The 26,431-nt window shown below is 46.5% G+C and overlaps 1 protein-coding gene and 1 pseudogene across 1 annotated transcript; both read right to left on the bottom strand.

Annotated features, from left to right (window-relative positions):
• Positions 1 to 3,640: 3,640 nt before the first annotated feature.
• On the bottom strand, positions 3,641 to 18,860 carry LOC133746895 (leucine-rich repeat-containing protein 37A3-like). The gene is made up of 5 exons (XM_062175131.1): positions 18,743 to 18,860; positions 16,546 to 16,778; positions 15,495 to 15,788; positions 3,824 to 3,960; positions 3,641 to 3,734 (listed from the first exon to the last, which is right to left on the bottom strand). Exons 1-5 carry the CDS (start codon positions 18,858 to 18,860, stop codon positions 3,641 to 3,643), a joined length of 876 nt encoding a protein of 291 aa, XP_062031115.1.
• Positions 18,861 to 20,994: 2,134 nt separating this feature from the next.
• On the bottom strand, positions 20,995 to 22,464 carry LOC133746894 (rap guanine nucleotide exchange factor 1-like; annotated as a pseudogene).
• Between the last annotated feature and the right edge of the window lie 3,967 nt (positions 22,465 to 26,431).

Genomic DNA, 26,431 nt, shown 5'->3' with positions numbered 1-26,431 from the left:
GCACCAGCATCCCATATGGGTGCCGGTTTGAGACCTGGATGCTCCACTTCCCATCCAGCTCTCTGCTATGGCCTGGGAAAGCAGTGGAAGATGGCCCAAGTCCTTGGGCCCCTGCACCTCTCTCCCTCTCTCTACCTATTCTCTCTCTGTGTAACTCTGACCTTCAAATAAATAAATCAAGGAAGGAAGGAAGGAAGGAAGGAAGGCATTACAGAGAGGTGATAAGGGGGGTCTTCCATCCACTGGTTTACTCCCCAAGTGGCCAGAATAACTGGAGCTGAGCTAGCTGATCCAAAGCCAGGAGCCAGGAGCTTATTCCAGGTCTCCCACATGGGTGCAGGGGTCCAAGGACTTGGGCCATCTTCCACTGATTTTCTAGGCCATAGCAGAGAGCTGGATCAGAAGTGGAGGAATGCGGACTCAAACCAACATCCCATATGGGATGCTGGCACTGCAGGCAGTACCTTTACCCGCTACACCACAGCGCTGGCCCCCACCATATACATCTTTAATTCCTCCTTTTGTTAGGTTATTACATTTTAGGCACTATACTAAGTACTTACACAAGTGAGATAACATGAAGACCACACAACAGTGCTTGGAAAATGGTACATGATTATACAGGTGCTTCCATCTTCCCAACAACTCTTGCCATTTAGAAATGATGACCCCTATTGTGTGGATGAGGGAGATCAAACTGAGTAACTTGGTTACTTAGTTCATGCTGTTAATAAGTGATACAACTACTTAGGAACTTTGTGAGAAATTGTCTGTGCAGCTCTTTGTTCCCTGGTGAACAAGAGCTGAAGGAGGGCAACTTGGCCTTTTTGTGTATTCTATCTTTTTTGTAAAGATTTATTTATTTATTACAAAGTCAGAGTTACAAAAAGAGCAAAGGAAAGGCAGAGAGAGAGAGAGAGAGAGAGAGAGAGAGACCTTCCATCGATGGTTCACTCCCAAACTGGCCACAATGGTGGGAGCTGTGCTGACCTGAAGCCAGGATCCAGGAGATACTTCCAGATCTCCCACGCAGATGCAGGGGCCCAAGGACTTGGGCCACCTTCTACTGCTTTCCCAGGACATAGTAGAGAGCTGGATCAGAAGTAGAGCAGGGGGGCAGAGCCAAGATGGCGGATAGTGAGGACGTGCGCCTTAGTTTGGGAAAATAAAATTTCATAAAAGTGGAATTACTGTAGCCTCAGGAAAAGACTCAAGAAAAAAACTGCAGGGGAAACGCTTCCGGATCTAGTGGATGTGACACAGAGGACCTACAGGGAGCCCACCGCATGGAAAACCAACCGCGGGAGACGAGCCGAGCCGCGGGAGACGAGCCACAGAATCTCGCCAGCGCGGGAACCAATGGAGGGTAAGACAAAGACCTCAGAAACCTGAGACATTGGGGAGGTGGGGGAAACAGAGGCCTCTCCCTTCACTCACCAAGCAAAACAAAGAGCACCGCCATTTTACATATGTAAAGCACAGCCAAACTCAGTAACTTTAGCAAAACAGAACACATTGAGGGCTGCATAAACTCTTTGTGTGGTCCCAGGGGTAGATCAAACCAATACTCACAGAGGCCAGATTTCAACTACCCTCAATTCCACTCCCGGCTGAGTCAAAAAAAAGAGAGAGAGAGAGTGATCCAGCAAGGAGCAAGGGAGTGAACAATCTGGGAGATTCGGTCTTTGCAAGGCTTAAACCTGAAGAATCAAGCATAGCTCTCTGGCCACACCCATCACAGCCTCTAAGGATCCAACAAAGCAGACAGCTCACTTAGAGGCATAGTATAACGAGAAAAAAAAAACACCAGAGCAAAAAAAAAAAAAAAAACCATAAATTATCTCCAACATGCCAAAAAACAAACATAGAAGCTGAGGTAATAAGAGCAAGGAAGACACTATGACGCCCCCAAATGAACAAGACACGCCAATGCAAGATTATGAAGATGAAGAGATAGAGGAAATGCAAGAAGTGGATCTCAAAAAAATGATAAGAGCATTAAGAAGTTCTCAAAAACAAATTCTTGAACTACAGAAATCCTTAATGGACAAGATAGAAAATGAAATATTAAGGAGGAATGAAAATGAAATGAAACAACTAGTAGAACATGAAACAGTGATAGTGACAAAAAACCACAATGAAATGAAGAACTCAATAGATCAAATGGCAAACACATTAGAGAGCCTTAAAAACAGAACGGGTGAAGCAGAAGAGAGAATATCGGAATTAGAAGACAGAGAACAGGAAAGGAAACAGTCAAATCAAAGAAAAGAAGAAGAAATCAGAAATCTAAAAAATACTGTCAGGAATCTACAGGATAATATTAAAAAACCCAACATTCGGGTTCTAGGAGTTCCTGAAGGCATGGAAAGGGAGAAAGGATTAGAAGGCCTTTTTAGTGAGATACTAGCAGAAAATTTCCCAGGTTTGGAGGACAGAGACATCCTAGTACAGGAAGCTCGTAACTCTAAACTTTCAAATAAATAAATCCTTAAAAAAATACTAGCAGTTTTGGATGTGTGACTTTGGGCAGGTCACTGCCATGCCTTCAGCCCTGTTTCTTTATCTGTCAAATAATGTTAAAGGCATTTGCTTCCATGGATTGCTGGGATACGTGATACAAAAATTTAAAATGGTTGACATAGAGCCTGGCAAAAAGTAGGAAAATCCTGAATGGCAGTGGCTGCTGCCACTGTCCATTGGTTTTTGTTTTAAAAAGATTTATTTATTTATTTTAAAGGCAGAGAGGGGGGGAGGGAGGGAGAGAGAGAGGTTTTCCATCCACTGGTTCACTCCCCAGTTGGCTGCAATGTCCCAAGCTGAGCCAATCCAAAGCCAGGAGCCAGGAGCTTCTTCTGGGTCTCCCACATGGGAGCAGGGGCCCAAGGACTTGGGCCATGTTGCACTGCTTTCCCAGGCCATAGCAGAGAGCTCGATCAGAAGTGGAGCAGCTGGGCCTTGAACCAGCTCCCATATGGGAGGCCAGCACTTCAGGTGGCAGCTTTACCCGCTGTGCCACAGCGCCAGCCTCTGCACATTGTTATTAGTACCATTTTGTCTCAGGAATATTGGTTGCTTGCTGAAGTGTTTCTCACTCCCAGTGACGAACTTTGGACAGTGACTTGGGAGGTATTATGATCCAAATATTCTGACCACCCCAAGACCCTCCGAGACCAACCAGAGGAAGTGGGTCCTCTGTGAGCCGGAGGTCTAGTCCCCCTCTGTTGACTGGTTCTCAGTGATCCAGGGGAGAGAAAGCACCAGAACACCTGGTATTTGATTTAAAAGTCTGTGCCTTGAGGATGTGTTTTCGGGTTCTTGGAGACTGACACGTTTAAATAGATGAGTTCTCAATACTCCTCTACTTCATGGAGGAAGAGAGGTGAGAGTTCTTGCTGGTGCTGTGCCCCTGTGGAGGGCTTGACTCCCTCCAAGGCTTCTAGAAGTGGTCCTGCTTTTCTTGCCTGTGGCCTCTGTTACTGCATATAGTAAATATTTGACAACATTTTAATTTCTCGCCACCTGGCTCGAATTGCTTATGAATATCACACCCATGAATGTAAGAAAATAAGTATTTTATAAGCACCACTGAGGTGCCAATATCAGAAAATAGGACTTGCAGGTGACAGAGGCGGGACGGTCACTCCGTGTTTTCCTCGGGGGCTTCGCTCTCTTCACCTTCTGCCGAGGACTCTGGAGGTGGTGTCTTCTCAGCGGGGCCCTTGCTGAGCTCCCTGTGAGAAGAGAGCAGAGCAAGGCTTCCTCTCCTGCCACTCTCCCCACCTCCCCAAGCTCGGTACGGTGAAGTGGCCCTGTCACGTACCCTGCGTCCTTGTCAAAAAGCTCTTCCTTTACGGAAGGCTCCTTGTACAGGGGCAAGACCTCAGCTTTCTTGCGTGTGCCACCGAAAGGACTGAGCAGACGCCTCAGCCAGAGTGGCCACCTCAGCCGGAAAAAGCCCTAGGAAAGAGAAAAAGACATGTGAATTGCGCATTTTCCCTGCTGTCTCTGGCCACAGACTGCAGCCTCCTCCCATTTACCTGAGTCTCATCTTCCGAACACTTTTTAGGCTCTCATTCGTGAAAGCTCCTTGGGGAAAAACACACACAAGACCATTAGAGACTAGTGCCATTGTTCACTTCTCACAGTGTGCATCTCCGTTCTTCTTGGGATGACACATGCACCTCAGCCATCACTGCAGTGAGCAGTCACTACAAGCCGGGGTCTCAGACACAATTCCCAGGGCACTGGGCTTCCAGGAGCCCTCTGTCTGCACAGACCTGCAGTGTCTCTGGGGAGACTTTTGTCTGTCATCAGTCCCAGTGCCTTTCTTAGGCAAGTATGCTTGTGCAGTGGACACACTGCACCACCACCCCGGGCAGAAGTATTTTCTCTCCCCAGAGGCATTTGACACCTGCCCCTTTAGGATTGAGCCTCACAAGCTTCATTCACTGGGGTGTATGGACAACATGCTGTGTTTCCATAGCTGCTCTAGTCCCCTATCAATTGAATCCTATGAAGCAATGCCCGAGTCCAATAGCAACGTTACCCAGCTCATAGATTTTTCTCACTGCAGGGTGTCTGTCACTGATGGAAGGTGGAGTTGTGAAACCACTTTAAAGTACAGAAACAGCGTGGAAATACAAGGTACCCTTTTTGAATATGATTAAAACAGAAAAAGAGTGCATTGTTTTAGCAACTGCTTGTGTCTACAGAGTGTGTTGCTATGGATTTGCAATAGAAATTATAGCGCACAGCCCAAGCTCACTATGACAAAGGGAGAAGTCCCTGACTGGGGAGGAACCATCCTCTCTGTGATATTCAGTGGCAGTGTGACTATGGGACTAGGTATTGTCCCTTTCTCCTTTTGTTTCCTTACCATAACAGGGAGAGACAAAAGGTCTGAGAAGGTGTGAATAAAAGGCATAGGCAGCGGGGGTCTGGAAACAGTAAGTTGACAAGGTAAGTTTTCCAGCCACCTCATACGTTTTACACTCCAGCAGCCTTGAGGACGACTGCCCCCCTTCCCCCAGTGTGATGTGACTTTCCATAGCCCTTCTCTGAGCCTCTGGGAAGGCCTCTGGACTGGCCAGATGCCCACCAGCAGCAGGAACAGCACAGCCAAAGCCCCTCCCTAGCTGCTGTGTCTCAGAAGGACCCCTGACAGCACATGTCTCCATGCTGGTCCCGTCTCCCCAGCCGTGGCTGAGGACCAGTTTTGCTGGAATGAGGCAAAACATTCGGATGGGTAGTCTTCTGCCTCTGGCAGCGTCCTCATTCTAAAGTGAGCAGGTTTAAATAGATGAGTTCTAAATACTCCTCTACTTCTAAAATTCTAATGTAACAATTGTCAGACTGATACTTACATTGAAGCTTTTTCTATGTCTTCTGTTACTCTTCCTCTATGAGAGTAAATCTGTTTTGTAAGGAAAAGCAATCATTATTCACCATAATGATACTATCTCCAAATCGTTTACCTTCCCTTTCTTTCTCTAAAAGCCTTGCCTGCCCAATAAGATAACTTTTTTTGAGGACAGGAATTCTGTCTTGTTAATAGTTCTCACTCTTCCACAGTCCTTGGTCTTGAATGCCTCTGGGTCTTAATACATTCTATTGAGAGCCATTCATCAATGAGTCCTCTTAAAAGTGGAATGGGAGTGCAACATCATGCATTTAATATATACAAATTTGGGAACATGGAAGTTGTAGTCCTTAAACAAAATAAAAAAAATCTGGAAGAAAACAAAGTGGAGTAGAAGGAAACACCCTTAACCTGCTGAAAGTATGGACCAGAAACCTAAACAATGGTGTTTTAAAGGCAAAAACAGGAGTAGGATACTTATTAGACTGCTACTAGTCATCATTGTTGAAAAGGCTGAAATCAATGCAATAAGAAAAATAAATGGGGTATAATTACTGCAAAGGAAGAGACAAAACTGTCAACATTTGCATAGGAGATGGTGGACAACCTAAAAAAAAGCCCAAGGTAATCAGCTGGCATTTTGTTGGACAAAATGTGTGGGTCTGGGGAGGTGACTAGGTGCTGAGTCAGGAGAGCAGTACAGTGGATCTCCTGTTTGTTTCGACCCACCAGTGACTAGAGGGAAAATGGAGTACAGAGCCCTTCTGTAATAGCAATAGAAAGTAATAAACTGTCTTGGAATAAACTCAACGAAAGTTCTATAAGATTTATGTGATGAGGATGCTCTTCTGAAGCCCATAAAATGTCATGTTTCTAGGGTAGCATAAAGATATCAGTTCTCAAATTAATCTACAAATTCAATGCAACTTAACTCAAACCCCAAGAAAACTTTTTACAAAAACCAAGAAGCTGCCATCCTTTAGGGAAAAATATATGAGAAAAACTACTAAATTTATGAAAAAGATTAGAGAACAGGAGCTTGCCCTGCACTGAAACTGTGTAGTGTTAGGGTGGGCACTGCCCGTGCTGGTCTCTTTCTCACCTCCTCTGTGCTGTTATCACTTACTTCTTGAGCCTAGACATGTCTTTTGAAAAACTTTCATTGAAGATATACAGATTTCATGGATACAGATTCAGGAACATAGTGATGCTTTCCACCTTACCCTCCCTCCCACCCACACTCCCATCCCTTATTCTTCCCCCTATTTCCATTCTTATTTTTTATGAAGATCTATTTTCAGTTAACATTATACTCCTAAGATTAACCCTACACTAAGTAAAATGTTCAACAAATAATATGAAGAAAAAAATTCACTGTTCTTCAACAGTCCAGACAAGGGCTATTTAAAATCATACATCTCAGGGATTTTTCAGTATGGTGGCATAAGGAGGCAGCTTGCTTCTCTAGTCTAGGTGTGGATAGTTTAAAAAAAGTGGAAGGAGTGCAATCTCAGGGAAGGTTTAGGGGGAAAATGGTAGAGGAAACTCCATGCAAATTGGATGGACACTGTGGACCTATGTGGAGGGTGTGGACTTGCACAGTTTGAGATCCCAGCAGCTGAGAGCCTCAGCACCAGCTTTGGAATGAGGTGAGACCATACTGCAGCAGCTCAAGCCACTGGCAGTAAAGCTCTGTGGAAAGCCTGGCATGGGTCTGGCTTGGAGCCCTGTGGAGGTGGTGTACCTGCCAACCTAGAGCAAAAAAAAAAGAGGGGGGTTTCACGTTTCTCTCTCCCTGACCACAGGCACTGGCATGCTGTAACTAGCCAAGAGAGGCACCACTTTGGAGATACGTAACAACTGCTCGAGCTACTGACCGCGAACCCAGCAACCAACCTAGAGGAGATGCCGGACTCTGGGAGAATTGACAGGGGGCTGGGTGCTTGTGACTGTGGGAGCCTTGTGTGGTGGGACTGTGAAAACACTGGGCTGTGTGGGAGGGTGCAGGCAACCTCCATGGAGGGAACATATTTAGAGTAGCTTGATGCAGGAATCAGCTGCAGTGCATCAGCTGAACTTATTTAGACAAAGTCTTAGACATTGGAGCAGTAGGATGCTACGTAGATCTAATGTTTCTGTAAGATAATACTTTTCTCTTTTGGCTGCGTCCATTCTCCCAAGGGCAGTGACAGTTCCTAATCTCATCATTTCAGCAATGAGGAAAGAGTTCAGTGGTAGAAGAGAGTACATCAAATCCCTGACATAATTTTGGAGAACTTCTACCACTTTACTCTGGCTTTCTTACACTTAACCTCTCCAAATGTCCAGTCCCTTGTTATCTTGGTTCCAGTTGCACAGAGATTTCCTGAGAGTGGGGTTCCTTTAAAAAATCTGTGGAATGTGCTTTTCAAGGAAAAGAATAAAGCGCATCTCAGTCTTGGTGACTAAAGAGGAAGGTCAGCTTGTGGTACGTGGAAAGTGCCTTTGATGTTCGGTCTGTGGATTCCGAATCTATTACAAAGGAAGGATGCACTCTGGAAATCTGAACGAGTCGTCCTTACCTCAATGAGACAGAATATGATAACCAGCATCGTGACCACTCCGTCACAGATATTGCCACGATGAGCTTGTGGTGATAGCCATGATCTTGAGCTCCTTTTGCGATTAAGAAAGAGCACAGTTTAAAAAGACAGAATAAAGCGCTAGAAAATATGAATGCTAAATATTCAGATCCCCATTCTTCCAGGTGAGTGGCTTAAAAGATCTTAAAAGACCATACAAAATCTACTGTAATATTATAATCTTGGTATTACTCATTTTCTTCTTTTTTTTTTTAATTAAACTTTTATTTAATGAATATAAATTTCCAAAGTATAGCTTATGGGTTACAATGGCTTCCCCCCTCCCATAACTTCCCTCCCGCCTGCTACCCTCCCCTTTCCCGCTCCCTTTCCCCTTCCATTCATGTAAAGATTCATTTTCAATTCTCTTTGTATACAGAAGATCAGTTTAGTATATATTAGGTAAAGATTTCAACTTTTTGCCCATATAGCAACATCAAGTGAAAAAGCTACCATTGGATTACTAATTATAGCATTAAATAGCAATGTACAGCACATTAAAGACAGAGATCCTACATAATTTTTTTTTTCAAATTAATTAATTTTCTATGCCATTTCCATTTTAACACCAGGTTGTTTTTTTTTTTTTCATTTCCAATTCTCTTTATATACAGAAGATCACTTCAGTATATAATTAGCAAAGACCTCATCAGTCTGCGCCCACACAGAAACGCAAAGTATAAAAATACCGTTTCAGTACCAGTCATAGCATCACTTGGCTTTAGACGACACATTAGGGACAGATCCCACATGGGGTGTAAGTACACAGTGACTCCTGTTGCTGATTTAACAATTTGACACTCCTGTTCATGGCGTCAGTAATCTCCCTAGGCTCTAGTCATGAGTTGCCAGGGCTATGGAAGCCTTTAGAGTTCGCTGACTTTGATCTTATTCCGATAGGGTCATAGTCAAAGTGGAGGTTCTCTCCTCCCTTCGGAGAAGGGTACCTCCTTCTTTGATGGCCCCGTTCTTTCCACTGGGATCTCACTCACAGAGATCATTCATTTAGGTCTTTTTTTTTTTTTCCATGATATCTTGGCTTTCCATGCCTGCTATACTCTCATGGGCTCTTCAGCCAGATCTGAATGCCTTGAGGGCTGATTCTGAGGCCAGAGTGTTGTTTAGGGCATCTGCCATCCTATGAGTCTGCTGTGTATCCCACTTCCCATGTTGGATCTTTCTCTCCCTTTTTGATTCTATCAGTTAGTATTAGCAGATACTTGTCTTGTTTGTGTGATCTCTTTGAGTCTTAGACCTATCAGAGCTATCAATTGTGAGCTGAAATTGGTCACTTGGACTAGTGCGATGGCATTGGTACATGCCATCTTGATGGAATTGTGTTGGAATCCCCTGGCACGTTTCTAACTCCACCATTTGCGGCCAGTCCGATTGAGCATGTTCCAAATTGTTCATCTCCTCCCTCTCTTTTTCCACTCTTAGATTTAACAGGGATCACTTTTCAGTTAAAATTTAAACACCTAAGAATAATTGTGTGTTAATTACTGAGTTCAACCAATAGTACTAGAACAACAACAATAACAACAAATACTAAAATGGATAAAGTATTACATTGTACATTTAAAGTCAGGACAGGAGCTGATCAGTTCATTGTTGCTTATAGTGTCCATTTCACTTAACAGGTTTCCCCTTTGGCACTCAGTTGTCACCGATCAGGGAAAACAAATGATATTTTTCTCTTTGGGTCTGGCTTAATTCACTCAGCATGATGTTTTCCAGATTGCTCCATCTTGTTGCAAATGACTGGGTTTCGTTGTTTCTTACTGCTGTATAGTATTCTATGGAGTACATGTCCCATAATTTCTTTATCCAGTCTACTGTTGATGGGCATTTGGGTTGGTTCCAGGTCTTAGCTATTGTGAATTGAGCTGCAATAAACATTAATGTGCAGATGGCTTTTTTATTAGCCAAATTAATTTCCTTTGGGTAAATTCCAAGGAGTGGGATGGCTGGGTTGTATGGTAGGGTTATGTTCAGGTTTCTGAGGAATCTCCAGACAGACTTCCATAGTGGCTTAACCAGTTTGCATTCCCACCAACAGTGGGTTAGTGTCCCTTTTTCCCCACATCCTCTCCAGCATCTGTTGTTGGTAGATTTCTGAATGTGAGCCATTCTCACCGGGGTGAGGTGGAACCTCATTGTGGTTTTGATTTGCATTTCTCTGATTGCTAGTGATCTTGAACATTTTTTCATGTGTCTGTTGGCCATTTGGATTTCCTCTTTCGAAAAATGTCTATTGAGGTCCTTGGCCCATCTCTTTAGTGGGTTGTTTGTTTTGTTGTTGTGGATTTTCTTGATTTCTTTGTAGATTCTGGTTATCAATCCTTTATCTGTAGTATAGTTTGCGAATATTTTTTCCCATTCTGTTGGTTGCCTCTTCACTTTCCTGACTGTTTCTTTTGAAGTACAGAAACTTCTCAATTTGATGCAATCCCAAATGTTAATTTTGGTTTTGACTGCCTGTGCTGTTGGAGTATTTTCCAGGAAGTCTTTGCCTGTGCCTATATCTTGCAGGGTTTCTCCAATGCTCTCTAATAATTTGATGGTTTCGGGTCGTAGATTTAAGTCTTTAATCCATGTTGAGTGGATTTTTGTGTAAGGTGATAGGTATGGGTCTTGCTTCAAGCTTCTGCACGTGGAAATCCAATTTTCCCAGCACCATTTATTGAATAGACTGTCCTTATTCCAGGGATTAGATTTGGATCTTTGGTCAAATATAAGTTGGCTGTAGATGTTTGGATTGATTTCTGGTGTTTCTATTCTGTTCCATTGGTCTATCCATCTGTTTCTGTACCAGTACCATGCTGTTTTGATAACAACTGCCCTGTAGTATGTCCTGAAATCAGGTATTGTGATGCCTCCGGCTTTGTTTTTGTTGTACAGGATTGCTTTGGCTATTCGAGGTCTTCTGTGTCTCCATATGAATTTCAGCATCGTTTTTTCTAGGTCTGAGAAGAAGGTCTTCGGGATCTTAATGGGTATTGCATTGAATGTATAAATTGCTTTTGGGAGAATAGACATTTTGATGATATTGATTCTTCCAATCCATGAGCATGGAAGATTTCTCCATTTTTTGGTATCCTCTTCTATTTCTTTCTTTAAGGTTTTGTAGTTTTCATCGTAGAGATCTTTAACGTCTTTGGTTAAGGTTATTCCAAGATATTTGATTGTTTTTGTAGCTATTGTGAATGGGATTGATTTTAGAAGTTCTTCCTCAGCCGTGGCATTGCCTGTGTATACAAAGGCTGTTGATTTTTGTGGATTGATTTTATATCCTGCTACTTTGCCAAACTCTTCGATGAGTTCCAGCAGTCTCTTAGTAGAGTTCTTTGGGTCCCCTAAATAAAGAATCATATCATCTGCAAAGAGGGATAGTTTGAGTTCGTCCTTCCCGATTTGTATCCCTTTAATTTCTTTTTCTTGCCTAATAGCTCTGGCCAAAACTTCCAGAACTATATTGAATAGCAGTGGTGAGAGAGGGCATCCCTGTCTGGTACCAGATTTCAGTGGAAATGCTTCCAACTTTTCCCCATTCAATAGGATGTTGGCCGTGGGTTTTTCATATATTGCTTTGATTGTATTGAGGAATGTTCCTTCCATACCCAGTTTGCTTAGAGTTTTCATCATGAAAGGGTGTTGTATTTTATCAAATGCTTTCTCTGCGTCTATTGAGAGAATCATATGGTTTTTCTTCTGCAGTCTGTTAATGTAGTGTATTACGTTGATTGTTTTGCGAATGTTGAACCATCCCTGCATACCGGGGATGAATCCCACTTGGTCTGGGTGGATGATCTTTCTGATGTGTTGTTGCATTCTATTGGCCAGAATTTTATTGAGTATTTTTGCATCTATGTTCATCAGGGATATTGGTCTGTAATTCTCTTTCAATGTTGCGTCTCTTTCTGGCTTAGGAATTAAGGTGATGGTGGCTTCATAGAAAGAATTTGGGAGGATTCCCTCTTTTTCGATTGCTCTGAATAGTTTGAGAAGAATTGGAGTTAGTTCTTCTCTAAATGCCTGGTAGAACTCAGCAGTGAATCCATCTGGCCCTGGGCTTTTCTTCGTTGGGAGGGCCTTTATTACTGTTTCAATTTCTGTGTCAGTTATTGGTCTGTTTAGGTTTTCTATGTCTTCCTGGCTCAATTTAGGGAGGTTGTATGTGTCCAAGAATCTGTCCATTTCTGATAGATTTCCCTGTTTGCTGGCATACAAGTCCTTGTAGTAATTTCTGATGATTCTTTTTATTTCTGTGGCGTCTGTTGTTACGTTTCCCATTTCATCTCTGATCCTATTGATTTGGGTCTTTTCTCTTCTTTTTTTAGTTAGTTGGGCCAATGGGGTGTCAATTTTGTTTATTTTTTCAAAAAACCAGCTCCTCGTTTGGCTGATTTTTTGTAATGTTTTTTTGGATTCAATCCTGTTGATTTCTTCTCTGATTTTAATTATTTCTCTTCTCCTACTGGGTTTGGGTTTGGCTTGCTGCAGATTTTCTAGATCCTTGAGATGACTTGAAAGCTCATCTATTTGGTGCCTTTCCAATTTCTTGATGTAGGCACCTATTGATATAAACTTTCCTCTTAACACTGCTTTTGTTGTATCCCATAGGTTTTGGTATGTTGTGCTGTTATCCTCATTTACTTCCAGAAAATTTTTGATTTCTCTTTTAATTTCTTCTATGACCCATTGTTCATTCAGGAGCATGTTGTTCAATCTCCATGTGTTTGCACGTGCTCTAGGGATTCCTGAGTTGCCAATTTCCAATTTCATTCCTTTGTGGTCTGAGAAGCTGCATGGTATGATTCTAATTCTTTTGAATTTGCTGAGACTTGCTTTATGGCCTAGTATGTGGTCAATCCTAGAGAGGGTTCCATGTACTGCTGAGAAGAATGTAAAGTCCTTAGATGTAGGATGAAATGTTCTGTAGATATCTGTTAGATCCATTTGGGCTATAGTGTCATTTAAATCTACTGTCTCCTTGTTGATCTTCTGTCCTGTTGATCTGTCTATCTCTGAGAGTGGAGTATTGAAGTCCCCCAGTACTATTGTATTGGGGTCTAAGTCTCCCTTTAAGTCCCTTAACAAGTCTTTTAAATAAGCTGGTGCCCTATGATTAGGTGCATATATGTTGATAATCGTTATATCTTCCTGTTGAATGGATCCCTTAATCATTATATAGTGCCCCTCTTTGTCTCTCCTAACAGTTTTTGTGGTAAAGTTTATGTTGTCTGATATTAAGATGGCTACGCCCGCTCTCTTTTCATTTCTGTTGGCGTGGTATATCTTTTTCCAGCCTTTCACTCTCAGCTTGTATGGATCATTGTTGGATAGATGGGTTTCTTGTAAGCAGCAAAAGGATGGGTTTTGTTCCTTAACCCAGTCAGCCAATCGGTGTCTTTTAACTGGACAGTTCAAGCCATTAACATTCAATGTGACTATTGAGAAGGAGTAACTTTGCCCTGCCATTTGCCAAAGATATTTTCTAATATCTGGTTTGAGATTCCTGTGATCTTTTGCTGTGAGGTTTCCTTCCTTTAACTTCTTTCATATTGGTGACCGTGTTTCTGTGTTTCTGTATGTAACACATCTTTAAGCATCTTTTGCAGGGCTGGACGAGTGGCGACAAATTCTTTCAATTTCTGTCTGCTGTGAAAGGTCTTTATTTCACCTTCATTCACAAATGAGAGCTTTGCAGGATATAATATTCTGGGCTGGCAGTTTTTCTCTCTTAGTACCTGGGCTATATCTCGCCATTCTCTCCTGGCTTGTAGGGTTTCTGATGAGAAATCAGCTGTAAGTCTAATTGGAGATCCTCTGAGAGTAATCTGGCGTTTCTCTCTTGCACATTTTAGGATCTTTTCTTTGTGTTTCACTGTGGTGAGTTTGATTACGACGTGTCGTGGTGAGGATCTCTTTTGATCATGTTTATTAGGGGTTCTCTGAGCTTCCTGTACTAGGATGTCTCTGTCCTTCTCCAAACTTGGGAAATTTTCTGCTAGTATCTCACTGAAAATGCCTTCTAATCCTTTCTCCCTCTCCATGCCTTCAGGAACTCCTAGAACCCGAATGTTAGGTTTTTTAATAGTATCCTGTAGGTTCCTGACAGTATTTTTTAGATTTCTGATTTCTTCTTCTTTTCTTTGATTTGACTGTTTCCTTTCCTGTTCTCTGTCTTCTAATTCCGATATTCTCTCTTCTGCTTCACCCATTCTGTTTTTAAGGCTCTCTAATGTGTTTGCCATTTGATCTATTGTGTTCTTCATTTCATTGTGGTTTTTTGTCAGTATCGCGAATTCCTGCTCCATTAGTTTTTTCATTTCATTTTGATTCCTCCTTAATATTTCATTTTCACGGGAGAGATTTTCTATCTTGTCCATTAAGGATTTCTGTAGTTCAAGAATTTGTTTTTGAGAACTTCTTAATGTTCTTATCATAAATTTTTTGAAATCTGTATCTTTCATTTCTTCTATCTCATAATCTTCATAATCTTGCATTGGCGTGTCTTGTTCACTTGGGGGCGTCATAGTGCCTTCCCTGTCCTTGGTACCTCCGCTTCTATGTTTCTTGCTTGGCATGTTAGAGATAATTTGTGGTGTTTTTGTTTTTGTTTTTTTCTCTCGTTATACTATGCCTCTAAATGAGCTGTCTGCTTTGTTGGAGCCTTAGGGGCTGTGATGGGTGTGGCCAGAGAGCTATGCTTGTTTCTTCAGGTTTAAGGCTGTGTAAAGAGCAACTCTCCCAGATTTCTCACTCACTTGCTCCTTGCTGGCTCGCTCTCTCTCTCTCTCTCTTTTTTTTTTTTTTTGACTCAGTTGGGAGTGGGGTTGAGTGTAGTTGAAATCTGGCCTTTGTGAGTATTCGTTTGATCTACCCCTGGGACCATCCACAGAGATTATGCAGCCCTCAATGTGTTCTCCAATTTCGCTAAAGATACTGAGTTTGGCTGAGCTTTACATATGTAAATTCGCAGTGTTCTTTGTTTTGCTTGGTGAGTGAAGGGAGAGGCCTCTGTCCCCCTCCCCCCAATGTCTCGGACTTCTCAGGTCTTTGTCTTACCCTCCTCCTCCGTTCCCACGCTGGCGAGATTCTGAGGCTCTGGCTCCTCTCTCGCCGCTGCCACTCGGCTACTCTCGGTTGGTTTTCCACGCGGTGGGTTCCCTGTAAGTCCTCTGTGTCTCATCCACGAGATCCGGAAGCGTTTCCTCTGCAGTTTTTTTCTTGAGTCTTTTCCTGAGGCTACAGTAATTCCACTTTTATGAAAGTTTATTTTCCCAAACTAAGGCACACGTCCTCACTATCCGCCATCTTGGCTCCGCCCCCGATTGTACTGTCATTTTCTTCTACAGTGTGTTAGGTCTGCCTCCTTCCCTAAAGGAACCAAGTGTCACCGTCTTGGCAAAACTTACATTACTGAGACAAGATCTGGACTGGGAGCCCCTGGTCTTCCCGTGTGGGGTCTCCTAAGTGATGGAAAGGTGCAGGTCTCCTGTCCTCACCTTACTCGACTCCTGCTCTTTCTGTCCACTTGGGGCTTCTGTACTCTCATTGATATAGGTCTCAGTCCTCCACTGCTCTGTATCCCATTCTTCCTTGGCTATCTTTTCTTCCTGCTGCTCACTGAGGAGCTTCACCAGGATGCCTGTTTTGGAGATGAGCTTGGCACAGGGCAGTTGCACCTGGGCCTCAGAGCAGTCCATTTTCAGAGTGCGGATGATGTGAGAAATGAGCCTTCTCACGTCAGTGTTGGGGATGAGAGGCTGTAGCTGCTGATTCAGCTGAATTTCAAACTGCTCCCGCTGGGACAGCATCACGGGGTAGGTGAAGCCTGCGGGCATGGTGGGGGCTTCAGTGCCCTCGCTGGGGTATTCCCACTGTGTTTCCTTGGTTTGGTCCACAGTCGGCATTAGGTTGAACTCGGTCCCAGCAGAATCTGTAAAAGACCTGCCCAGGATGTGTTTCTTCAGGAAAGAGGAGGCTGCAGCCCCATGTTCCTTTGTGAGCAAGGGCTCTGTGTGCAAGGAGTTTCCGACCAACTCCCTGGGCCTCTGAGCCACTTGAAGCTCCTTCAGCTCCCTGGAGCCTGCTCTCCCAAGCCTTCTTCCCCCGATGCTCTCCGCAAAGGGCCAGGTGCCCTGTCTCCTCCCGAGTCTCTTCTTCCTCATCTCCTGGAGGTGCCTTTTCCATAAGCCCTTTGGCCCCTTGATGACTTTGTTCACTCTCTGCAGACTGTACCCCACACTGGGCATGGTTGCCAGGCTGTTCTGCTGTGACGGTGCAGTTTCTGATTTCTTTAGGAGGATTTGAGGGTTAAATTGAGGACCTAACAGGATAGGCTGCATAAGCATGGCTTTTTTCCTTCTTAACCTCACCAATTTTTCCTTGAATTTCTTCATCCAACAAATTCTCTAGGAAATAGAGCTTTCTCAACTTTTTTCTGTAAGGACGAGAGGGCCTTCTTATGTGGGTTTTCACGTAGCTCAGGGACTTATCTCTCTCTTGCACATTTGAAGAAAGCAGTTTAATGTATGGTAATAATGTTGATTCTACATTTTGTAGATTTTCCTCTGAGAAATAAGGCAATAGATAAATCAGTGCACTAATAACGTCACTTCCATCGTTGAAGTCCGGCTGTTCACTCATGTGGCTTGGGAAGTCCACGCTGTTTCTCTCTGATACTGGGTTCTCTGGCTCAATAGTCAGCTCCTTGCTGGTGTTGTTCTTCTGGGCTTGCAATATCTTCGTGAATGCCCCCTTTGGGTTCCCTATGGATGCTTCTTCAACTGTCAAAAAAAGAAGAGGCTGCTTTTTGGTACAGAAGACTGATGGGACAGCTTTATGTCAGTCCACAGCCCTACACTCTGATCAATTAAATTAGGAGTCAAATCCAATATTTGGGGTACCATTGAGACTTTAGAGAGAAAAGTAAAGCCAAACTCAAACCTACGAAATGGCAACAAAAAAGGAGAAAAAGATATTTTTGAGAGTGGCATTCAGAAGAGTTCGCAGTGTTAAAAAGCAGTAACTATGATCAGTATTATTTCATTGGTTTCCAGTGACCAACCACTCCAGGCTTAAAATAAGGCTGGAAGACAAATTGCCCCACCCAGCTGCCCCTTGTGTGGCTCTGCCCCTGCTTCTCAGCCACATCATTCCACAGTCCTGCCTCATGCTGAGGGAGCACAAGGCTTCCTGCCTGTTTCCCTCCCACTCTCCCTCCCTCCCTGTGGCCCTGTGTTCTTGCTGCCATCACAGGTGTCCATGGCCAAAGATAGGCATGTAAGGGGAGTGAGGGCAGAGATGGTCAAGCCAAGGGGCCTTGCTCCTCACCTCAATGTGTTCTTGCCCACCTATGTAAAGGGAGATTAACTAAACTAATCAGATCAGGTAATGTAGGGTGCAATCCCTCATGGAACTGTTAAGAGGACATATCCCCCTTTAAAGAACGTGTTACTGAATTAAATTAATAGAAAACATGATCAGAACCCATAGGTGTGTGTTTTCCGTAGCAACGAGCAGAAGAAGAGTAACCTTAGGCCTTAATCCTTGTGAATTTGTGTTTATCATAGGGACTATCTTGTTCATTCTGCCTTTTGACTAGCTCCTCAAAATTACGAACTCAAACTGTGGTGACCAGGATGCAGGGACGTGAAGTCACTTGCTTTATGTCAGCCATCTGCAAGTGGGCATGGTCCTCCCACTGTCCCCCTTCTGGGGGGTTCCCATGGAATCCACCTGTGCAGTCCCAGTATAAGCAGCTGCTGCTGGCACAGGTGGATGGTTACCAGCATCCCATATGGGCACCAGTTCTAGTCCCAGCTGCTCCACTTCTGACCCAGCTCTCTGTTATGGCCTGGGAAAGCAGTAGAAGATGGCCCAAATCCTTGGGCTCCTGCACCTGCCTGGGAGACCTGAAAGAAGCTCCTGGCTCCTGGCTTCGGATGGGCACAGCTCTGGTCATTGCAACCATCTGGGGAGTGAACTAGCGGATGGTAGACCCTCCCCCACCTCTCCTACTCTCTCTGTGTAACTCTGACTTTTAAGTAAATAAATGAAATCTTTTTTAAAAAAATAAATGACTTTTATAGATTTGTGTTCTTTGCCAGCTGGAATTGCATGTGGCTTTTAAATTATGAAGTCTTATGAATTTAACTTACTTTCTGTACTTTGGTGAGATTTTACCTTTTAAAAATATAGGCAATGTGAACTAATCCAAAATGAGTTAGTCATTTTTAATGTCTGTAGACATTATAGTATATTTAAAATATTTTAGATCTGTTTACAATTATAACAGAAGATGTTTTCTCAAAACTTATGTTGAATTTTAGCAGATGAATGTGGAGAATATCTTATTTTGATACAGTAATTGTTAACAGAGGTTTTTTTTCTGAATAACATAAAACTACCCAGAAATAGCACATTCTGCAATTTATCTGATATTTATAGGGTTAATGAGTGCCTCATATAAAGGGGACTGATATGAAGCCTGTGTGGAATCCTTTCAAAAACTCACAGAAATTAGAATTAAAAGGTATGTTTATTTCAGCCCCTCAAATTTCTAAGTCTGTGCATGTTTTTCATAATGCAATTTCAGAGATTCCTAGGTGGCGGGTTAGGGAATGACATACCGCACTAGACTAGGGAGAAACATTTTTAAAAAAGTGTAGGAAGTGCACTCTCGTGGGGAGGGGGAGAATTGGAGAGAAAACCACACCCAAAATCCTTCAAGAAGAGGAATGCCATGGACCTGTGTGGGGGGTGCAGATGCGCAGCATGAACACAGTCACTACAAACGACTGCCACAGCCTGGAGCCCGAGCAGGTGGCAGCTTGGAGATGGAATGAGACTTGACTGCAGCAACCCATGGTCGTACAGCCAGAGGGAGAGTGTTGCTTGAGTCCAGACAGGAGCCCTGGTGGCTGGCGGTTGCTAGTGGTCGCCCGAGGACTCAGCAGAAGTAGAGGGGGCACATTGATCTGGCGCCAACTTTCCCACAACAGTGCCTGCTGCCCAGCTGAGAAAGGGCGGGTGCCATTTTGGGTTTGAGTGGGATCTGCAGCACACTTTGTGTGCGCATACAGCAAGTGGCTGAGACAGGATGCCATCTTCTCGGCAGTACTGGTGGCAGAGCCAGAGAGAGAGAGCAACATTCAGCCAGTGGCTCTTGTATATGTGTGTGATCCAGGGATTCTGCTGCAGGGAACAGTCTACAGTCCCCACTGACTTTGAGCCTAGCTGGGAGGTGGCTGGGCAACTACATAGGATGCAGCCTCCCAAAATCAAGACGCCAAGGCAGAGCTGTCTTGGGGAACATCTGCCTCTCTGTTGTCTGGGCAGGCTGGCAGGGCAGAGAAACCTCTGTACCCAGCAACTGTGGGAGCCTTGTGCGCTGAGACCATGGGGACTCAGTGCAGGGTGCAGCTGGGTCTCTGGGCAATTACTGGGTGCGACTCCACATGCTCAGAGCTCCTTGGTTGCCTAGAGCCGGTCATTCCAATGGGAACTGTGCTCACAGTGGGGACTGTGCAGATCATTTGTGTGGTTCATATGGTGGCGTGGAACACACTGGGGACTAACACCTGGGCACTGAGATCTACCACACCCAACTTGGGTGTTACCCTGGCTACTCACCCTACCCTGGAGCACTGACCAGAGCTCCCTGGCCACACCCACCACACACCTCTTGGTGTGCACTGAAAGTGCAGATATTCCACTAAGCCACAGAGGCACAGCTGAAAGATGAAAGCCAGCAGAGGAAAAAAAAAAACCCAAAAACCCCAAATCCACAAATGCCTAAAAACAAATGCAGAAATTCAAGAAACAAAAATAAGGAAGACAGGGGCCAATGTTGTGGTGCTGTGGACTAAGCCTCTGCCTGTGGTACTGGCACTCCATACGGGCACTGGTTCAAGTCTCTGCTGCTCCACTTCCCATCCAGCTCTCTGCTATGGCCTGGGAAAGCAGTAGAAGACGGCCCAAGTCCTCGGGCCCCTGAACCCATGTGGGAGACCTGAAAGAAGCTCCTGGCTCCTGGCTTTGGATTCTCCCACCTCTGTTCATTGCAGCCATTTGGGGAGTGAACTGGTGGATGGAAGACCCCCCTAACTCTGCTTGCCTTTACCTGTGGCTTCCCAAGCCTGGAGGGGGGTGGCATCCACAGGTAGCCCAGGAAACACCTGCAAACACTGAGGTTGGGGACACTTTCTTATGTCCCACTTGCCTGATGCTTGGGTCCAGGATCACTGCCAAGTTCTCCCCAGGCCACATGACCTCAGATCTTTTGTGTGCAAGGGGCAGGATTCTGGGCCCCTGGGTGGCAGAGCGCCCCCCATAGGACACTAAATGAGAGGGTTCCACTCCAGACACTGGTGGCCACCGGCAGGGGCTCAGTGGTTTGTTTCTTCCTTCCTTCTTTCCTTTCCTTTTATTTCTTTCTTTTACATGGCAAACTTATAGTTGGAAAATAATTAAATCACAAATATTCAGAGTTTCAGCTCTACCTCAGGCCCTAATATTAAGGTGTCTGGTCCAAGAGGCATCCTCAGTACTCCTGCAGGGCATCCTCCAGCCCTTAGTCACCCTGCAAGAACTCTGTGCGCAGGGTCCACACACACACACACACACATACGGGATGGGGGACAGCCAGAGAGCCTGGGGAAGCTGTTCTGAGGGGCTCAGATATCCATCTGACTTCCCGCAGGTGTCACTGCACTGCTGGCCTGCACACCACTGTGCTCATCCCTGGGCCATGTGTGTGCAGGCCAAAAGGTTAGCTGACTGCCCCCTAAAGGGAGAAGCACTCGGGCTCTGTGGAGACTGGATGTTTCACAGAGGCTGCACAGCGAGGCCGGTTCTCACTGAGCTTTGACAACATTCACCGGCCACAGCCCATGGCAGAACTAGGCTCCCCCAAGTGGCCATGAATCTGTGGTCCTGTCTGTTCTGAAACAGTGAGGCCACCGATTTGGCTCTGGGCTGAGGCTTACTGAAAACGTGCCACTACTTTAGGTTACAAACGCATTTGCTGACATCAGCTCTGTAAACGCTTACTGTGTTTTTCTTCTCTGGCAGGGGAAGTGGTTTTTCTGGGTCACCCGCGGATTCAGCAGCAGCAAAATCACCCACAAATTCATCAGGGGCTAAGGACGCTACTTGCTGAAAGGGGAGGATCGCAGCGAAGGGCGTGCAGAGGGCAGGCTGGCCCCCGGGGTTACTGCTAGGAGTGCGGGTCATAGGACACCCTGCAGCCGGAGCTGACCATGGTCTGGGAGGCCGTGCTCCGGCACTTCTTCTCTGGCAGGGCGGGTGGTGTGTTGGTCTGCTGCCTCTCCATCTGGGGACAGCTGCCAAGAGGCAGCTGGAAAGGACAGCCAAGAAACGGAGACCCAGACTCCCCCAAGGACTCCGGCAATGGGCTAAGGTTACAGGCCACTTGCTGAGGTATCTGGTCTGCATTAGAGAGGTCTTGCTGGAGGAAATCATAGTCGGGATCGTAATGATCTAGTGTTTCACAGCTTGTGTTCCGGGAGCACTGCCCACTGTCCTCGCTCAGCTGCTCATCCGACTTGTTGAGCTTGCCGATGCTGCTGCAGGGGGGAGAGATGGGCGATTCCCCCATCATAGGAGTGGCTGCCTCCTGAAAGTCGCCTCTGTGCATGACATTCAACATCAAAATCCTGCCTATTAATTCCAACAGGCAAACTGGAGCCGCTGGTGGCTCGGCTCATGGGGGCGACCACAGCCATGTGGGTGGGGGATGGAGCCAACTGTCTTGGGTAGCAAGGCTGTGGATTATCAACCAGCTGAACGCCAGGTAAAGGGGACTTGGGGGCATGACCTCTTTGTGGATCCAGGAGCAGCTCAGCTGACGGCAGCACTCCACTTGTCTTGCTCAGAATCTCCATCTCTTGGTCTGTCAGGGGCAGCTCAGACTGGCCATCAGGTTTGGCAGCTGGGGAACTGGGCTTCACTGGGCTTGTTGGAGATGGCCACCCCTGTCCCTCGATGGTCAGTGTGACCAGCTCCTTCACTCTGTCCAACACAGCCTTGATGACCCCCCTTCACAGTCGTCACCGTCTCTTTATCTTCTGAGTTCATACCTTCCAGTATCATTTCGTCAGACCAGTGAATGAGGTTGGTGAGCCTTTGTTACCCTTGGCCATAGCAGGGGGAGAGGGCTGAGCTGTGCTGACCACAAAGGTCGCTCTGCACCAGGGGTAAGATGGCCCCCAGCTCCTTGCTGGCTGACCCCGGAAGGATCTCCAGGATCTTCTTGTCAATGGCCATTTTGTCCACAATGGTCTGAAAGCAGTGCAAGGCATTGACAACCTCCTGCTCCTTCTGTTCCAGCCAGCTCAGATCCTTGTTCCCAGGCTTCTCCGTGGTCTTTGCAGACACCTCAGCCGGCTCCCCCTTCTTTGATGGCGATCTCTTGATTTCGGGCAAGTAGAATTCATCCATCAGCTTCATGGTGATTTCTTGTGTGCTGGACACTGCCCTGTCTGTCCCTGCAGTCTCCTGGGCCCCAGGGTAAGCTCGCAAAGCCAGGTGGGAGGTCCCTGGTGGCTGCCTCTCGGGATGATGGGTCTACGTTGAGGATCTGACGATCTCTGACTGCCACACTGGCAGATTTTCTCTCCAACACAGAGACCCAGGTCCTCCTGTTGTCCAAGCGGGAGCCACCTTGTTTTAGGGGGCTACTCTCATGCAGCGCCACCTTCTTCATTCCAGCCCTCTGCTCTCGCTCTCGCCCTCTTGTGAACACCACCAGGTCAAAACAGGTTCTTTTATTTATTTATTTATTTGACTTGCAGAGTGGACAGTGAGAGAGAGAGACAGAGAGAAAGGTCTTCCTTTTCCGTTGGTTCACCCCTCAATGGCCGCTGCAGCTGGCACAACACGCTGATCCGAAGCCAGGAGCCAAGTGCTTCTCCTGGTCTCCTATGTGGGTGCAGGGCCCAAACACTTGGGCCATCTTCCACTGCATTCAGAGAGCTGGCCTGGAAGAGGGGCAACCGGGACAGAATCCGGCACCCCGACCGGGATAGAATCCAGGGTGCCGGTGTCGCAGGTTGAGGATTAGCCTTGTGAGCCATGGCGCCAGCCCAAAACACTGTTCTGTACCTGGTGTCCGCCAGCCTCTGTCTCAGTTGGGAACTGTGTCTTTTTTTTTAAAGATTTATTTAAAAGAGTTGCAGAGACAGAAAGGGGGGAGGGAGGGAGAGAGGGAGGAAGGAAGAGCTAGAGAGAGAGAGAGAGAAGGAGGGAGAGATAGCTTCCATCCTCTGCTTCACTCCCAAAATGGCTGCAATGGCCCTGGTCTGGGCCAGACAGAAGCCAGGAGCTTCTGGGTCTCCCACGTGGGTGGCAGGGGCCCCAATATTTGTGATCTCTTCCTCTGTTTTTCTCGGGCCATTAGCAGCGAGCTGGATGGGAAGTGGAGCAGTCGGGACTCGAACCTGCCACGTCACAGTGCTGGACGGAAAACTGGCTCTTAAAACAAGATCTGGGTGACGCCACTGCCTAGGGCCCCGTGTCCTTGGGCTTTGAAAGGCAGCACATCCTCAGTGATGCTGACAGCAAGATTCTGCACAGCACTCTACTGGAAGGGCCAGCACCTGCGAGCAGGACTCTGGTGGCCACAAGGCGCAGGCGCAAGGGGCTCAGCGCTGCATTTCTGCACTTGGCCACAAGGGGCAGCAGAGCAGACCAGCGATGGTCCATATTTGCATAGGCGCGACCTTTGCTTTCTGATTGGTTGGTACTGTTTCGTTCCATCCAATCCGACTCCCTCTCTGAGCCGTCATTTGAATAGTGAGTCTATAAATAGGCTACGTAGCGTTGCAACGGCCGTTTTGTCTAATCGGTGCTGTTTTCAGTTACAGCCCGAGGGCCGTCCGGATCCCCAGCCCCGACCCCGGACAGGGCGGCGAGCGAGCGGCAGCGGGTGTGGCCGGCAGGAAGGGCGGCCCGCGGTCGTGCGCCAGGTGAGGGCGCAGGTGCGGCCCAGGGCCCCAGAGCTTTCCCGCGTCCGCGCGGCGCCGTCCTCCCGGCTCCTCAGGCCTGGCGAGTCCCGGTGTCCGCGGCCGGAGCGGCGCCGTCGGCCCTGACGCCGTCCGGAGCGGGAGCCGGGAAGGGAGAGCGAGGGCCCCGGGCGTGCGTGCGTCGTGCCGGCGTCCGCGTGGCTCCTCTCGGCGCAGCCCCGGCCGGGCAGGGCGCCTGCGGAGACGGCGCCGGGCGGCCTCGGCCTCTGAGGAGGGAGCGGGGCGGCCGCCCCGGGGTCCGGGCGGTGCCCGCGGGGCGTGCACACTGAGGGGTCAGGAGGATCCGGGAGGAGGCGCCCCTGGGGCGGGTGGTGGGGGACCCCGCTGGGCCTCGTTCTTCCGTGGAGCGGGGTGGGGTGGGGGTCACGATGCCCGCCCCGTGCTGAGATTCCTCGCCTTCGGTGTGTCTGGTTTTGTGTCCGGGGTTCACGGCTCTACTTCGGACTCGTTTTCACTTCAGGGTAACAAATCCCAGCCGCCCTCCCCTCTCTGCGGAGGGCACATTCCAGGACCCCCAGGCGACCCCTGAGGACGCAGATCAGATTGTATGGAACCCTATGTATACCATGAGTTTTAAATATACATCACGCAAGGTGCATTCGTCAGTTACCCGCAGTGCAGGTCAGGTGTTTAGACGAGAGGTTCCGATGCTGGTTCTGAGGTCCATGTCTCATATTGGAGTACCCGAGTTTGAGACCCGGCTCTGGCTTCCGGCTCTGCCCACTAATGCATAGCTTGGCAAACAGCAGTGACGGATGGATCGTGTCATTGAGCGGCTGCTGCCCACGTGGTAGACCCTGATGGAATTTTTGGCTCCACACACGTGGGTTGTGAGCCAGCAGATGTGAAGTGTGGCTCTGTTTCTCAAGTAAAATTAAATAAATAAATAAGGTACATTAGAGGTTTAAAGCACCAATCTCCTTATAAATATGGGACAGTTGTTATAATTGGTGAAGTGAAAGTAGTGACAGTGTTATAGAGGGCGAAAATAATTATTTTATTTGGAGCTACAATAATTTCTTGGTTCCTAAAACCAATGGGTTATTTCTACCCTTTATAGCTTAAGAAAGGCATATTATTATGTTTCTGAGCATGTTAGCCGTTTTTGCATACTTCCTCAGTGAATAAGGAGACTTAAGGTTCTGTTTTTACCTTCATAAGCTAATATTGTCTTTTTTGAAATTTGTTTTTATTTATTTATTTATTTATTTATTTTTGACAGAGTGGATAGTGAGAGAGAGAGAGACAGAGAAAAAGGTCTTCCTTTTGCCATTGGTTCACCCTCCAATGGCCGCTGCGGCTGGCGCGCTGCTGCTGGCGCACCTCGCTGATCCAATGGCAGGAGCCAGGTGCTTCTCCTGGTGTCCCATGGGGTGCAGGGCCCAAGCACTTGGGCCATCCTCCACTGCACTCCCTGGCCACAGCAGAGAACTGGCCTGGAAGAGAGGCAACCAGGACAGAATCCGGCGCCCCAACCGGGACTAGAACCCGGTGTGCCGGCGCCGCTAGGCAGAGGATTAGCCTGTTGAGCCACGGCGCTGGCCCTAATGTTGTCTTTAAACTCTGTTACAGTGCATGTTTCATGAAATGACTTTAGAACTGAGTGATAGGAAAGAAGGTGATGGATATGAGTGATTTCCTTGTGTGAATGAAAGAGGGATATTATTGATATAATATGGAAGTTTTCCTTGTTGTGTTGTGATTAGTAAGCAGATCCAATGTATAGTGTTAATTCACAGGTTAGACTCTGTTAGGATGGTAGTAGGTTTGGACCATGAGAATGATGCCATTATTGTGAACAGCCACCTGATTAAATTCATGATTGGCGCTGAGGCCGAGTTAGTTAGGTTTGCCAGTGTTCATCATGCTGCTGCTAGAGGTGAAATTGTTTTGTAGTCCTTGGGAAAATAGTGAAGTTTGCCTGTGAATAGAGTTTGCAAGACAAAATAATATTGCTGATATTAGGCCATGGGCCAGTGTTAGAGCTGTAGCTCCTGTAAATCTTCATGATGTTTGAATAAAAACTCTCACAATCACCAGTGTTAATGTGGCTCACTAATGAACAAGTGGTTAGTGATTCTAGATGTGTTTGATAGAGCGAGATGGCGCTTGTTATGAATTTCCTCATAGGGATCCTCTAGGAAGTGAAAAGGCTCTCTGCTCTGTTTAAGGGATTTAAGATTGTAGTGACTCATGTTACGCCGTAGCCTCCTAGGTTTTTTTTTTTTTTTTTTGACAGGCAGAGTGGATAGTGAGAGAGACAGAGAGAAAGGTCTTCCTTTTTGCCGTTGGTTCACCCTCCAATGGCCGCTGCAGCTGGTGCATTGCGCTGATCCGAAGCCAGGAGCCAGGTGCTTCTCCTGGTCTCCCATGCGGGTGCAGGGCCCAAGGAC

The sequence above is a fragment of the Lepus europaeus genome, chromosome 18 (genome assembly GCF_033115175.1).
Source record: "Lepus europaeus isolate LE1 chromosome 18, mLepTim1.pri, whole genome shotgun sequence".
NCBI lineage: Eukaryota > Metazoa > Chordata > Mammalia > Lagomorpha > Leporidae > Lepus > Lepus europaeus.
Note: the sequence above shows the minus strand (reverse complement) of the source record. Positions and strands in the feature narration are given on the sequence as shown.

Excerpts from the sequence above, each read along its gene's own strand:
- LOC133746895 (XM_062175131.1), bottom strand. The coding sequence starts at position 18,860 with ATGGGTTGCTGCAGTCAAGTCTCATTCCATCTCCAAGCTGCCACCTGC. Across the intron at positions 16,779-18,742 it reads CATCTGCACCCCCCACACAG|TTGAAGAAGCATCCATAGGG; the intron begins GTCCATGGCATT and ends TTTTTTTGACAG. Across the intron at positions 3,961-15,494 it reads AAGAGCAGGAGTCGAGTAAG|GGCTTTTTCCGGCTGAGGTG; the intron begins GTGAGGACAGGA and ends TCTCTTTCCTAG.